Genomic DNA, 15,355 nt, shown 5'->3' on the forward strand with positions numbered 1-15,355 from the left:
AGTCAAGTTTGCCACGCGAATCTTTGTGGAATGGAAATTTCTCCGTCTTTTATGGCGCGTCTTATATTTCCCCCTTGAATCAAACGTTATTGTACACGTCTGAGAAGCCTGATAAGAACTTATCGACCGTAACACAGGATAGAATTGCATCTGGTAGCGATAACTTTGCGGAACTACGAAGCAGAAATTCAGAGCGGGAGAAAGACGCAAAGGCATCTGGGACTTCTTGCACGGACGCACTTACAGTAACTGTAAACGCTTAATTTAAAATGTACGCCTTTCATTTGCGCGCTTTAACGTTGAAAACTTTCCCGAATTCTTTGTTTGCTGTATAGCGAGGGGATTTCGCGACTAAATTTTGGACAAGAATTGCAGAGTTTTCAGATAGCGTGTGACAGAAAATTACTCGGTAAAATTCGTTAACTTATTTAAAGTTCACCGTTCCAAAAATAGTACCGCATTACGACCGGCCGTTTTTTTTCCTCCCTCCGGACATTAATGGACTAACCGCATCCTACATCATCTCGCGTGAAAATTTTAGTTGAAGAAAGATGCCATTTATATCAATGCCATTAACTCGCGAAAGAGACATTCCAGTTAAATAAAATAAAGCGCTCCTCTTTTTTTTTTCTTTTAAAAAGCACCGAGCATTAATTTGTCAAAATTATTTAATTATTTCTGGTTGTAATGCAAAGTATGTAACAACATGTACGTAACAAAGTTTTTTCTTTTTTTTTTTAACAGCTCTTGAATGTAAATCTCGATCTTCCTCCCAGTTAGACGAGAGGTGCACAACGTAGAATTGTAATTACTCGTTGTATAATACGTGACTTCATCACCATGCTACAGGTCCAGTCGCGGATCTGTCTGCAGCTGCGCGGGAATTAACTTGTTTGGGGATGGCTGACGGATTGGCGAAATGGATTGTAAACTGTGTACGTCGCGCGAACAACACCGCGTTTATTTAAGCGGTGGTCGAATTATGCAAACTAGAGCCGGCGGCGGCAGCGACGAATCCTCGACGGATCCTCTTGTTTCCGGTCCTCGCTTCTCCGATAAATGTGTTACGTGTTCAATTGTGATTTATTTCCTCCAGACGTTACCGAACGTCAGACCCGATTCCGATTCCTCCTAGGCAACGATCGATACACGTCGCGCTTCCCGATCACTCGTTTACGAGCTCGCGAATTTTTGTCTCGCTCGCGTCGTTAATGTAACGGAACGGAAAACATTGGGTGAAATGGAGCAAAAGCACATTTACACGCGTGTACACTAATGCTTTTGTTCGTGTTTGTTTAAGCAAATGCTTGTAAAAACGAAAATTGCAGAAAACGTGTTGAAAAGATATGAATAAAGTATAGGTGTGCGTGGAGACTGTACGAGGGCGTACCCGGATTTTTCGTACAAAGTTTAACGGTTTTATGAGCTAAAATAAGAAAAAAAATGTTACATAAACACAGGCCCTAAAATGCTTTATTAAAAACTTACAGCAAAATATGAAATCTGCAAGAAACATTTTTCTATTTAAATTTGCATTTCAAAGTGACATGTCCGCCCTAGTCAACACAGAATCTTGGCATCGATGTAATATTAAATTAAATCATTTCAAATAGGAGACATGAGTACACGAAACGGACATCGTTAAACGACGATATCATTTATAATTTGTTACTTGATTTTTATTTTGTGCCGCATTATTTCAAATGGTAAATATTGGGTTTATCAAACACAAGTCACGTCAAAAGGTGAACTATTGCAAAGAGTTTTGACTTAATTGCAATTTCAAATTTTTACTACGCACTGAAAAAAATTTTTATGTTCAAGTAATTTATTTTATCAAATATATTTATTTTAACATTATTTCCTTGATTAAAAAGAAATATTTCCCAACTTTACAAATGAATTATTTTATACTAGCTAATATTTATTTAAATCAAGAAAATGATTTGAAAACTACTTTTTTAATTTTAATAAAACACTTTAGGATGTTTATATAACATCAATTTTTTTATTTCAGCTCATAGAACGCATTTAAAGTTTATACGGAAAATCCACCTTGTTTATATTAAATTTATATCAATTTTTCATAATCGAAAATGAAATACCTGTCTTTACGATCTGCTTTAAAGAAGTAAAAGATGCTTCATTTACAAATTGTAGATTATATTTTTACTTTATTTCCTACTTTCCGCTAAGAAAGCATTATTTTTATTTTATTTGTATGCCCCACTGTTTTGACACTGTTAATCCTAGCTCGCCGCTCTTATTTTTGGTTACCTTCCCCGCCATTCATGAGTCTGTGAAACTTCCTAATTTTGCCACGCCATATCACTGAATAAAAAGCATATTTTTTATCTTATAAAATGTGAGTCAATACCTCAGAATCAGAGAAACAGTAAACAAAACCAGAATTAAAAATATTTTATTTTCAAATAATTTAAATTGTTTAAAAAAATCATGTTATAAAAACTCGCAAACAATAAGTACCTTAAATAAAACAGCTTCGATTTTTTTTAATTTTAATTTAAAACAACAAACTGGTGGAGTTTTTTAATTTACCCTTTGGATTAACAAAAAAAAAAAAAAAATACTACGATATAAATTGCAAAAATTTTAATTGTTTGAAGTATCGAAAATCGATATTTTTGAAAAATCAACAAATCATGATTTTAATGAGCAAAATTTTATTATTTGAACAATATAAAATGATGGCAAAATGTTATAATGAATAAATATTTTTATATATGTAATTAAAAAAAACACTGATCTCGAACAGAATCCTAGAAGTTTCAGTGTTTGCGCGCGTTATACAAAACGCGAGAAAATTACACGACACACATAATAAAGCGTAGATATATTAAAAAGAACTTTTTTTTTAATTCTACTTTAATTTCATGCACTTACTTTTATACTAACTGGAATCCGTAAAGTATATTTAATAAAAATAAAGGAATATCCAGAAAGCTTACGAGTTAGTCTCCGTTGGTTACCAGATATCTTTTTTAAACTTTCGTGCACTCACGAAAGTAATGCAAAAAATTCCCTTACACGCTTATCGTATTTATGGATAGTTAAAGATTTTTTTTTGAACCTCAATCCAAGTCCTTAAATAATATTAAAAGAAAGTCGCAGCAATATAAAAAGGCTAGGGTTAATATGTCGATACGTTAAATTATTTTTAAGGGTACAAGATTACGATGAGGTAATAGTTTTAATATTCATCAGGCCGACATTGTAAGTGAAAGAATCACGACGGTCCTGAAAGCGAGCCCAGGAATTAATGGGAAGTGCTGCGTGCGCTGGAAATCGTAATTAAGTATTCGCAGAGCGCGGCGGCTGAAAATCAGCTTGGCTAAAAACTCCCCTTGTTGAAAGTGACGAGAAGGATGTGCCGCGGTTCTTTTTCATGCGGGGAATTCTGCATGCAAAGACGTTACTCTGGGGATCGCGAGGGTGCGCAAAGTTCGTTCGCTCCCGCGTTCACCCTCTCGCGCTCTTACGCCTTTGTGCGAATATTGCCATGTACTTCCCTCCTATTATGACGCGTATAGCGCGATAAAGGGGTTCCGCGACCGCTTAAGAGGCTGAGCATTTACGTCGCGAAACCGCTTTACCGGAATGCGAGCAGAGATTTCTCGCGTTCGGATCGACGTAGATTGCCCGATGCCTGCATTTAACTACTGTTCTGATCTACTTGGTTCTGATCTACTTGGCCCGAAACACATTTTATTTTCTTATTAATATTTTATTTAAAATCTTTTTTTTAACATTTTGAGAATTTTTTCTGTTAATGTTAAATTTCATTTTTATAAAAATGTTGTATTTTTTAGAGCTTTTTATTGTATTTACTTCCAAATGATAGTATAGAAAATTTGAACAGAATGACAGAGGATCAATATTAGTGAATAAGAAACAACAAAATTATCAGTCACATCTTATATCGAACTGCTTGGTGTGCTGGGAAAGAACTGAGATAAGTTAGAGGATAGATTCAATGTCTAGATCAAGAATAAATTAATTTCTTTAATCAGAAGGCCCCCCTTCCCAGCCTCTCTAGCGTTGGCCCTGCATTTAAATGGCAAGGAGAATTTTTCCTCTTTCTGCAATCAGATCCTTTTCTATTCTATATGCGCAAATGGAATGTCGCGTTTAATGAAAAAGATTGTCGGCTTCATTATTGCCATTTATTATTGCGTAGACTACTGCGATATTACATAATATCTCATTCGTCTTGAAGGATCTTTCATAAAAACAATTAGAAGATAAGACGCCGATTCAGCTTCGTTGGCGAAACGAAAATTTGCCACGTAATTATTTTCAAGTCTCTTTGAGATAACTCGCGCCCGAGAGACAGAGCGATCTCCATCGCGATTCGACTTATACGACAGTTTCCCACGATTATTTCTCTCGCGATTGCAGCTCCGTGCTTACGTCTTGCGATTTTTCTTCTGCAGGTGACGGAAACGTGAGCTTCGAGGAATTCGTCGAAATCGTCAGCAACATCGGCGCGAGCACGGCAGCTCCCTCGGATCAGGATCAGGAGGAGCAGGAATTACGAGACGCCTTTCGGGTGAGTAAAATAAACGCGATCCTCCCGTCTCTCGTTTCATTTGAATCTACGAATCGCGCCGTAGCGGGCAGCTCGCTCCCTCGCCTCCCTAGTCCGAACTCGGATCTCAGGATTGGAGTCCATGCCGATCGTCCGATAAATTTCAGCGTTCGCCTTGGCGAAGCTCACGCTCGAATATCGAACGTAACATATTTCTTGCGCGATCCAGGCAATTTTTGGCCGGATTACCGTCGTTTTCGAGTCAACTTTTGTTCCGCCGCGCGAAGGAATAAGCGGAAGAGGATTTGCTCTCTCTCGTCATTCGTTTTTAAACGAACCGATATATAGCCGGTTTCTTCGGATAGAGACTAAGGCGAGGCGACAGCTAGTTTACAAACTACACCCCGGTGGCTCCTTAAAATACGACGCTGTTCATGAGACGCAAAAGTTCGTAATGGCCGCGACATGCACTATGAATACCCAAGTATTCCGTGCATATCTTATGCATCGTATTAATAAGTTTTTCGCTGCGCGCGGCCGGGTGTGCGTTTCACGGTTAAGTGGCGGTTTAAATCCGTTCCGAATGTCGAATCCCTTAATCTTTACTTTCCGGCCGAGGAAAGTGACTTTGGGATTCGAGCTTTCTCACTTCTCTGGCGCGGTAATGTCAGAACCGACGAATTAAGATATTCGCATAATCTTTCAAATTAGATGCGGCCAGAGTCGGAGCGACAGACTGTCGCGCGCATTATAAGTTCCTCAAATTCTGAACGTTTCGAGAGACACTCGGCTTCGAAATTATATCCCGATTGTGTTTGGAAATTGTATGCAATTGTTATGTTCTTCTCTCTGTATTAAACAACTTCTCTGTTGATATATTTTTTTTTTATTTCACGCACTACGCTAGCGCGAAATGTAGTGCAATCTTGTTACTTCTTGCATATAGATTGCATATAGATGCCCTCGATATGCTTGGGGTCGCACAAAATAATAAATAAGTAATGGCTAGATAAATAAGCAAACAGATCTCTGGTTTATACGAGTTATTGGATTCATGGGAGTCGCATGAAATAGAGATTGGGAAAGCTGAGACCTTGAGCTCAATGAGATTCTCGTACAGAGAGTGCAGTTTCGATCTTTCTGTAATAAAATAAATTCCGATCTTTTCTGTAATAAAATAAATTTCGATGAGGCGCGCGCTGCTCGCCCCTCATCGAAATTTCCGACACGTTTACCACGAATGTGAAAAATGTATAGAGCCCGACGACGTCGACCCCATAATACCTCGCGCGGGTACACGTACATGTGTATAATGCGCTTATTTAACGTAATGCGATGGGAGAGCACGCGGAATCAAGGAAGTCTTTACTCCTGCGCAATATTACAGATAGAGCATGAAATACATGGTTATATATTCATAACGAGTTAACAGTTCAATGAATGGCTCGAGAAGAAATCGCAATATTATATATTTTCGCTACTTCGTTCGAAGAAGTTGCTCTATGATCGTTGTGAGGAATTTCTTCGTTTATTTCTAGGAAAAAAAGTGTGAAGAGGTGGAAAATTCCTTAACTTTTTTTACGTTGCTCGTCATCTTACGTTGTACTCTCTGTGATTTTTTACAGTGCTCCAACTTTTTTATAATATAATTTGGAGACTTGGATTGAGGTGCAACAAAAAAACTTTAATTATCCATAGATACGGTAAACTTGCAAGCGTATTTTTTTGCATTATTCTCAACGTGAGAGTGCATGAAAGTTTTTTAAAAGGGCACTCATAGGTGGCTAACACGCAAGTTTTCAGTATTCTGGATACTTCTTTATTTTTTATTTAGATATATATGTTTACTGGGTTCCACATAGTGTAAAAGTAAGTGCATGAAATTATAGAAATAAAAAATTTTATTTTATTTATAACGTATACGCATTATTACATGCCATGTAACATTCTTTTGCTTTTTGCACACTAATGCGCGCAAGTACTGTGAAACCCCTTCTGGGACTCCGTTCGAAATCCGTGCTCTTTAATTACATGTACAATATCAATATTTATTTATTATAATTCTTTATCCCTTTATTTTATATTGTTCAAATAATACAATTTTGTTTATTAGTTGTAAAAATCATAATTTTTCAAAAACGCCAGTTGTCGTTACTTCAAATAGTTGAACTTTTTGGAGCGATGTCGTACTATTTTTTTCTATTAGTTTAAAAGGTTTTCTATTAGTTTTCTATTAGTTTAACTAAAAAATTTTTTTACGCTTCAAGTTAAAATTTAAAGATTTTTTTTATTCAAAGTACTTATTTTCTACGAATTTTTATAACACGATTTCTTTAAACAATTTTAATTACTTTAGAATAAAATACTTTTATTCAGGTCTCGTTTATCGTCTTTATCTGATTCTAAGATATCGATTTCACATATTAGTTAAAAGATATTCTGTTCAGAGATATAGCGTGACAAAGTTACAACTCTACAGATTCATGGATGGCGGGGAAGGTAACCAAAAGTAAGGATAATGAACTAAGTTTAATTTCCACCATGTATATATTCTAGAATATCGCTAAATCAAACAGTTGATAAGGAGATTAACAATGTGTTACATTCTAAAATATTACCAAATATAAATATTGCACAGATTGTTCTATTTTAACGCTTGAGTATCTAAAATTAAAGCATAATTCTCTCATTGGTTTAAAAGTTATTTAATTTCTTGTTTACTCTCTTGATTTTTATATTAAATTGCGTTTTGTAGTATGTACTTATTTGCAAATTTGATAGCGAATTAAATCAAATTGATTACGAATTAAATCAAATTTTTTACATATACTAATAAATATTTGTAAAAAAAAACTTTATTCAGATTAACTTATACACGTTTAAAAATTATTTACTTAAAATTGCAGCACAATATTTTCTCTTTTGCAGTTAACTTTAGAGCCAAAATTTGGGCATTTACGACCAAATATTTTTGTCATTAATTAAGAAAAAAAGAATAAATTTAACAAGCCGGTAAATTTTAAATATCGACAACTTTTAGCTGCTATTGTAAAACCAATACATTTTTAATATCTCTGAAATAGGGATGAAACGAAAGATGAGAATAAGAATTCCTTTTTGTCGAGAAGCTAAATGTAAAATGTTCCCGAAAAATTAGACGATTGATAGATGCGTTGTCCATTTAATCGCGAATCTAGGTAATATTGGAACGATATATGAAGACATATATTGGGATTATACGCTGATTTTATGGGTGCGAAACGCCAGGAGATAAAAGGATCATGAAGCGTTAGCGTTTTCTTGCTTGTTGTCGGCGAAGGTATTCTTGTATGAATAATGCATCTGCCCGTCGTATACGCGCGCCTTTATGTCAAACTGAGGATAAACCGGGATCAGAGCGTGAAATACTCCGCCTAATGCGACACGGCTTTCTAGATTGTTGTGTCGTGGAAAGAATGCATTAGTGCACTTGTAATCTGTTCTTGCGTTGAATTAACAGCCGCAATTGAAACTGATCGCGTGTCGCGTCTACACGAAATCGCGCTATTACCTATTTAAGGGAACTGGGTAATTTAACCCCCGAGCTTAGTGTAACTCGCGAGTGATGTAAGTGGTCCCACGGGAGAAATAGGCACCTAAAGACACCGCCGAAAGTTGTCGAAAGTTTCAAAAACTTCTGGAATGAAGGTAATAAATCGGCGAGGGAAAAGTACGTGCGAGATAGACTCGTAAGGAGACTACGCGAAAACGGGATTCTTACCTCGGAAGCCGGAGGGAGGGAGGTTACAGGATGAGGGAAAACACGGTGAGTCGCCTTCGCCGGAAGTTCGGTCTCTCCGTTCGGCTTGTACGGCCCTCTTTTACAAGCACGCCGGTGTTTGTTCGGTCTACCTTACTAGGTCGGTCGGCCGTTGCTAGTCACAGTCAAGTCTTATTCACCCTCAACGGACATGCGACACTTGATTTCACGGAGTGCGAGGTTCCACCGAAGTTCTTGATTTTACCGAATGTAATTTTCTCTCTCTCTCTCTCTTTCTCTTTCTCACTGACCTCTGAGACAAGCTTGTTTCGACGTTCCGAACCGAATCGAAGAATCAGGATGAACAGCGTCGTAAATTGTGTAACAAGCGCAAGTGTAATACACGAAATCCTTGCTTCGCGAAAAGGAATCCTTTCTTCTCCTTTCTTCTTTTTTTTTTTTACTCAAGTACATTCGAGATTTTATGTTTCAATCTACGCAGGTACGCCTTAAAGTTTTCTTCAGATTTTTCACTTGAATACATCCAAGATTTCACGTTTCATTTTACGTCAGTAGACTCCAAAGTTTTCGTTTTCGTAATATTTTCCAATTGAACGTTATCCCAGTTTCCAATGTATACCTCAGAACGTTTTCGGCAGGACCCTTCTGACTCGAAGTAGCGAAAGTTACGACGATAAAACAAATCTAATTCACTCGGGTCTCCTTGGAGCGGGGCCGATTATAGCAATTCCATTGAAAGTCGCTAAATCTTTAGGAGGCTTATTAAGATCGAGGTGCCGAGCGTTCGCCGATCCCGATTATGCCCGTCGAAATTCTTGTCGCAAACGAAATGGGGATTCTATACGCTTCGCGAAGTCACGTTTAAATGGAGGACGCGGCTCGCGAGATTTACTTTGAATTTCTTCCTCGGTCGTTACGTTCTCTCGCATCATTCCTTCTCTGCGCCGGCGGCGGTCTAGTTCCAACCTACGCGCGAATAAAGAAGAGGAAGAGAGAGGAGAAGAAGAAAACTCTTGTCCGACTTCGCTTATGACGCGATAGATCATACCAACGCGATTACATCGCTTTTTGAGAGCCGTTGCGATATCTCCCTCTAAATTTTATCTCGATTAAAGACACCACCGTACTTGAACGCGACATCGTTTTTACTTTTTTTTTTTTTTTCTTTTAAATGAGTTTCTCGTCAGAGTACTCCGGTAACGATATAATTCGATTTTCAACGAATACTCGAGAAGCCAAGAGATTTTATTTCTGTGGATAATATTTAATTGAAGTCGGACCCTGATTAAATTTTCAGTAATCGCGATAATACGTTATCGAGAGTAAGAGAGAGAGAGAGAGAGAAGTGTAATTTAATTTTCCCGCTGAATAACTATTACGCTGTATAAAGCAAATGTCCTGGAAATGAAATAAAAATTTACATTTCTTAGTGGATCAAATTTCGAGAGCGCGTTAACTAGGTTTATGCGTTAATTTACTCATTTAAAGCCATGTACAATGTGCTGCGTGTAGTGTCAGGGAATCCACAGCCGACAGCCACAAGGTATCTCTTGTTCTTATCGTGCGAGAAATAATTGCCAGATATTCTCTTGCACAGAAATGCTCTATTAATTAAGACCGGCGCCGCCGTCGGCGCACAGTGTGCCACTTGCCTGATCTAGCTGAACAAAAGTATTTCTATTTAGTTCTATGCAAAAATATTCTCTGCGTTACTCTTATTCTATAATTATAGCGATTTTATAATTATTTATGTTATATAGTATAGTATTTTTAAATGCAAATTTAAAGAATCTTGTGAAAGCACACATAGTATTACCTAAAAGAATCTTAACATTTATATTTATTGTTTATAATACCTGAATAATACAGTTTTATTTTGATTCAAAATTTCTTAACAAAAATATAAAGTTTAAGATAGTATATCTATATTTATATTTTATAACATTTATGAGCAAATCTTGGAATTTCTTGACTCTGAAATTGAAAATAAAAAACTTTATTATTTCGTATTAATTCTTATTTTTACATCTACAAAAACTCAAAACGCGAAAATGATTGAAACCTCGTTCACTTCATGTTCAAATCTAATGCACATCAGTAATCTATCAGTAAAAATGTTCTTAGTTGCATATCCATTTCATTGTTATTAGTTTCATGATTATTTCAAAGAAAATGTAAATGTTTATATGAAAAAAACGTGGTAAATAAAGGATGAAATTCATTATATATAACATACATTTGCATAAAAAAAATAATGCAGAATATTTGCATACACAACAAGATAAAAATACTTTTATACAGATTGGGCAAACGGCACACTGCATGCGGCGGTGTGTTTTGCATCGCGTTCGAGAACTGTCTACCTCGCTTGCATCTATCGCTCGCAACTGAAATAATAACGACCGAGCGTAATGACAAACGAATTAGAGAATTATAACATCTCTCTATTGACGTACAGAGATAACATGCACGTGTATCGTTTAAACCAAATCAAATTAAATTAAATTAAAACTAAATTGAATATCTAATAAATTTGAGACGAGTGAGTTCGTCGGAATATCACGAGTTTATCGGAATATTACGATATTTAATGCCAGGTCATCGCGAGTTAGCACACGCTAAATGTTGACCGACAATGAAAGGATCTTGCATAGCGACCCAGTTGCATCGTGTATCACTCTTATTCTAACTATATCCTGAAAGATTGTAGAACTATCTTAAGGACTTGAAACGAACCGCAAGTAGAGCCGAGACAAAGCGAAAGTGATTAAAGTACAGAACTTAGTGCTTCAGCATGCGCTTGCCGTGTATAATGTTCATTTCTGTTAAAGGAGCGTATGCATCTAGACGGGTCAGAACGAAATATAACTTTTTAGCGAATTTTTGGTGTAAAAACAGAAAAAAACAGAAAAATAGAAATATCGTATTTATTTCGTTATAAGGATTTTACTTTTCTCTATTTGACGTTTAAATTTTATTAAAAAATAATATAAAATGCTATTCAAATTTTCCTAAATCGAGTTTTTTTTTTAAAAAACAACACCGCTCTCACAAAACTCAGGAAGAAACATGGCACGGAGATTAAATATGTTGTAGCCGTTTTATGAAATATCGCGTTTAAACAAGCAGCTTACTGGTCAAAATCTAGTTAAAGTCAACATAGCGGTTTGTCTATGAAGTTTTACTCATTTTTTGACTGTGAAAAAAAATCAAGAATCGTAAAAGATTCTACAAGCACTAGTTTTAAGTATCTAAAAAAAAGTATGTGAAATTCCATCGGTCTCCAAGATATAGTGGTCACGCGTTTTTAAAAATATGATTTAAACATCAACGCCGTTTCATATAATTTTTTATTTAAATTTAAATGTCAAATAGAGAAAAGTGTAATCTTTACAATAGATTAAACTAAATTCTATATTTTTTTCATAAAAAAAATTGCAAAATTTATATTTCGTCTGAATGTATGTACATCTAGAGAAAAATTAATGAAATCGTTTCTTTAACTTCATTTAAGTTAAAGTAAAAACACCTTTGCAGAAAATAAAAATTTATTTGATTTTAAGAAATATTGTCATTAGACTTTTTAAAAGTAAATAAATCATTTGATCAAATTATTTATTTAATTTAAACAAATAATTATTTAATTCAAAGAAGTTACAGAAATGTAACAAGTAATTTAGTTATTCCGGTTTTAAAAATAAATTTCTTTCATTTAAAAAATGTTTTGCGTTTTGCACGAACATTTCTTTAATTCTAATAAGAGAAACGAGTAAAAAATTTTTTCAAATTAAAGAAACTTTTCATTAATCATATAGCAATGCATAAATTTCAAACAAATATTTTTTAACTCGAAGAAATCTTCCTCTCAGACGTATACGAGGCGTATGCTCTTTCAACCGATTATTCTCTGCTTGCCTAAGCATTCTAACTTCAATATTCTGTGATGTCAATTATGGTCAGCTGTCAGTTCTCCAGATTGAGTTGCGACGAAGAGAGTGAATAGGTCAAACTGTGTTGGCTTGAGTAAGTAAACATAGCGGGAAAACTTAATTAATCCACTTTCGACTAATTTCGACCATTCTGGTATTTGCCTTAAGAAGACGAGCTCCCAAGAGAAAGATAGAGAAGGGCAGAATAAGCAAACAACATTTTTTCTCGTTTCTTCAAACGGTTCGAACAGAAATGACGCCGTGTAACGCTATGTAACTCAATACGCGTAAAGTAAGAGCGTGCCATACCAATTTCCCTCTCGGAGCTCATTTTCTCTTAACGCGCATTTCGTTTCGAGCTGCAATTCGCTTTACAGGTTCCTTCATGGATGTATTCCCGTGTTTCTCAGCTACAAGCAAAAAGACAGTCCGAGTACACCGAAAGTTCGCGTAAGAACGGCGATCGTCCATTAAACCGTGCCCGGAACCGCTGACTCCAAACATTCGCAACACGTCTCGTTTCCGCCAGCATCCTCTCCCGGACCCACTCATCCTCCCATCGTCCCTCCGGTCGCTATTCTTCGCGTGTACGTCGCTTTCGAAGGACGACGTTTTGTCTGACGAATTGTCGTTGGGGCATTCATGCTCCATTCATCGCTCTTATTCGTCAACCCGGTCACATTTCTCCGTCTTATCATCTCCCTCACCCTCTCCCTCCCGACAAGGGTTGCGCCGACGCGCTCATCCCGAACCGAATCTCGTGATTCGAAAGTGTGCCCCGTCGGAGGAGATTCGTGTGCGAGTCACGAGACTTCGTTTTCCGCCGGATCGACAAAGGCCGTGCTCTACTCGCCGCTGTATCTCTCCTCTTTCTTCCGTTTCCTTCGGCCTTTTCCACTTCCGCCCGATGCGCTTAATTCTTTCACGCGAAAGAGCTTTTATTCATCCTGAATGCTTTATCCCGTTTTGTCAGATTACCGCGAGCAAACGGGAATAAAAAGACTGGCTAATTCTTACGTGCATTTAAACGCGTGTGTAAAATCGTGTTTGCGGAAACATTACGCTTGTTCGTTTAATCAGTTTTGTTTCAACTGCGCTGTAGCCTTATCGATTTAACGGCAATGTAAAAAGTGCAAAACAAATCATTTTTTCCCAAGAGACGTCTCGAAAGTTAAAAATGATAAAGAGAGGTGATGCATTAGACTGGTAACATTTTATTTAAACAAGCTCTCTCTTTTGTGCCAAAATTTTTTCCTTTTTACTTTTAGAATTTTTTTTATTATGATAGTAGATGGTTTGAATAAATAAATACAATAAAAAAAAATTTTTTAAGAAAAAGTTGCCGCTATTCTGTTCGTATTTATTCAAGCAATATTATCATATTTAGGTAAATTTTCGTTTAGGTAAATTTTTGCAGAGAAAACTCAGATAAAATAATAAGAAAATAAAAATGCATTTAATATATTAGTAAAAAAATGAAGTACGTTTAAAATATTAGTGAGAAAATAAAATAAAATACGAACAGAATAACAGAGTGTTAAATGATCGAATTTCTTTTCATCGGCGCAAGCACTTGTTTCTATCATTCGGAAAACGATCTAAAAATAAAGGAAATCGTTTCTGCAGTTAACGCCAGTTTCATTACGGCTGTCTCTGGACTTCTTTTATTCTCGCGCTTCCACCTGCGCTCGGATCGTTCTGATCGCTAAAGGTGGGTAAAGACTAATCCAACGAACAACAACAAGCGTGAAATCGAATTCATTTAAAACTTTCTTTGATGTACGATTCATGATTACGATTCGACCAAATGCGAATCAAACGTTAACGAATGTTCGCATTTTCCGGAATCTTATTCGGAAAGAAAAACAATTTTGCCGAAGCGCGGATCTGAAAATAATTATGCTGATTTAATAATTCATAGAATTATTAATAAAATTATATTGGACGTTTAAACCGGTTGCCGTTGCTCAAAACTTTTTGCAGCAGTCGTATCATGCTTGAACGTCCTACATAATTATTTTGATAGTCCAACAATGATGATTTTTTGATCTGTATCGAACTAAATTTTTAGATACTACAGTAAAATTATTCTTTTCGTATAAATGTGAAAATCTGCATTCGCGCCTGATATATCTATTAATGTTTCAATATCGCTTTTATAACAAAATCCGCTTAACATAATTTATCGTTCTTTCCATTGGCTATTGTAAATAATTTATCAAGTATATAATATGCATGTGCATAACGTTTCTTCGGTTTTCTATTTAACACTGCACATCCGCGTATGAATGAATTTTGCAATTGCGTTTAAATGAAATTGTTATCGACAAGACACTGATTTTTACAACCAAATTCTTGTTTTGCAATGAAATAACTTCTTGTTTTTCGACTCCCTTTTTCTGTAAGAGAGGGGATCTTATGCATTAAATATATTTTTTTTTAAATAATTCAAAAATTTCAAACTTAAATTAAATCTAGATATGCGTCAATTCGTGTTTCGCAACTGAGTAAACATAAATCCTTCAAACGTTTTCGAAAGGAATGATTAACTTTCAATGTGTAACTCCCATGTATCAGAATTTGTAGATTTTCTGAGTACAGTAGAGAGTACCGAGAATATAGAGGGTTGATCTCACAGTAAGCGTAACAAGAGGCTTATTTGAAACGGAAAAATATCGTAAGCAGAGATTTTTATATTTTCATTGAAAAAGATCTGAAGAGACCCGTGCGAAACATACGAGTATAGGCAACTAAACTTAGGGTAAAAGTCGGTATTTACGCCGCGGATGTACGCCGCAGCAGTCAGAAAAAATAGAAGAAATAAAGATAGTTTGCTCAGAACTATATTGTTATGTGCCTTTATGTTATATTAGTATTGTATTGTAATTATAGTTCTTTATTGTTAATATTAACGAAAATATCGTAAATTGAATTAATTTTTTCCCGTAGAAGTAGCGCGATCGTGTATTACCATCTACGTAAAATAATTACTGTAGAAAATATAAAAGGCATAATGATTATTTCATGATATGTAAATGTAGAGCGATAGTAAAGGATGAAATACAAGCAAGATTCAAGTGCATAGCTCTTGTATTCTTTATTTAGTTTGATATCTTG

At 35.8% G+C, this 15,355-nt stretch overlaps 1 protein-coding gene across 5 annotated transcripts in view; it reads left to right on the top strand.

Annotated features, from left to right (window-relative positions):
- The window catches only part of LOC105195364 (neo-calmodulin), a 96,645-nt gene that overhangs the window by 65,486 nt on the left and 15,804 nt on the right, over positions 1-15,355 (top strand). For all 5 annotated transcript variants that reach the window (XM_039449285.1, XM_039449286.1, XM_026131060.2 and 2 more), the window contains one exon: positions 4,455-4,570. In XM_039449285.1, the coding sequence (XP_039305219.1) occupies positions 4,455-4,570 (116 nt within the window). The remainder of the gene's footprint in view (positions 1-4,454; positions 4,571-15,355) is intronic.

The sequence above is a fragment of the Solenopsis invicta genome, chromosome 5 (genome assembly GCF_016802725.1).
Source record: "Solenopsis invicta isolate M01_SB chromosome 5, UNIL_Sinv_3.0, whole genome shotgun sequence".
Taxonomy (NCBI): domain Eukaryota; kingdom Metazoa; phylum Arthropoda; class Insecta; order Hymenoptera; family Formicidae; genus Solenopsis; species Solenopsis invicta.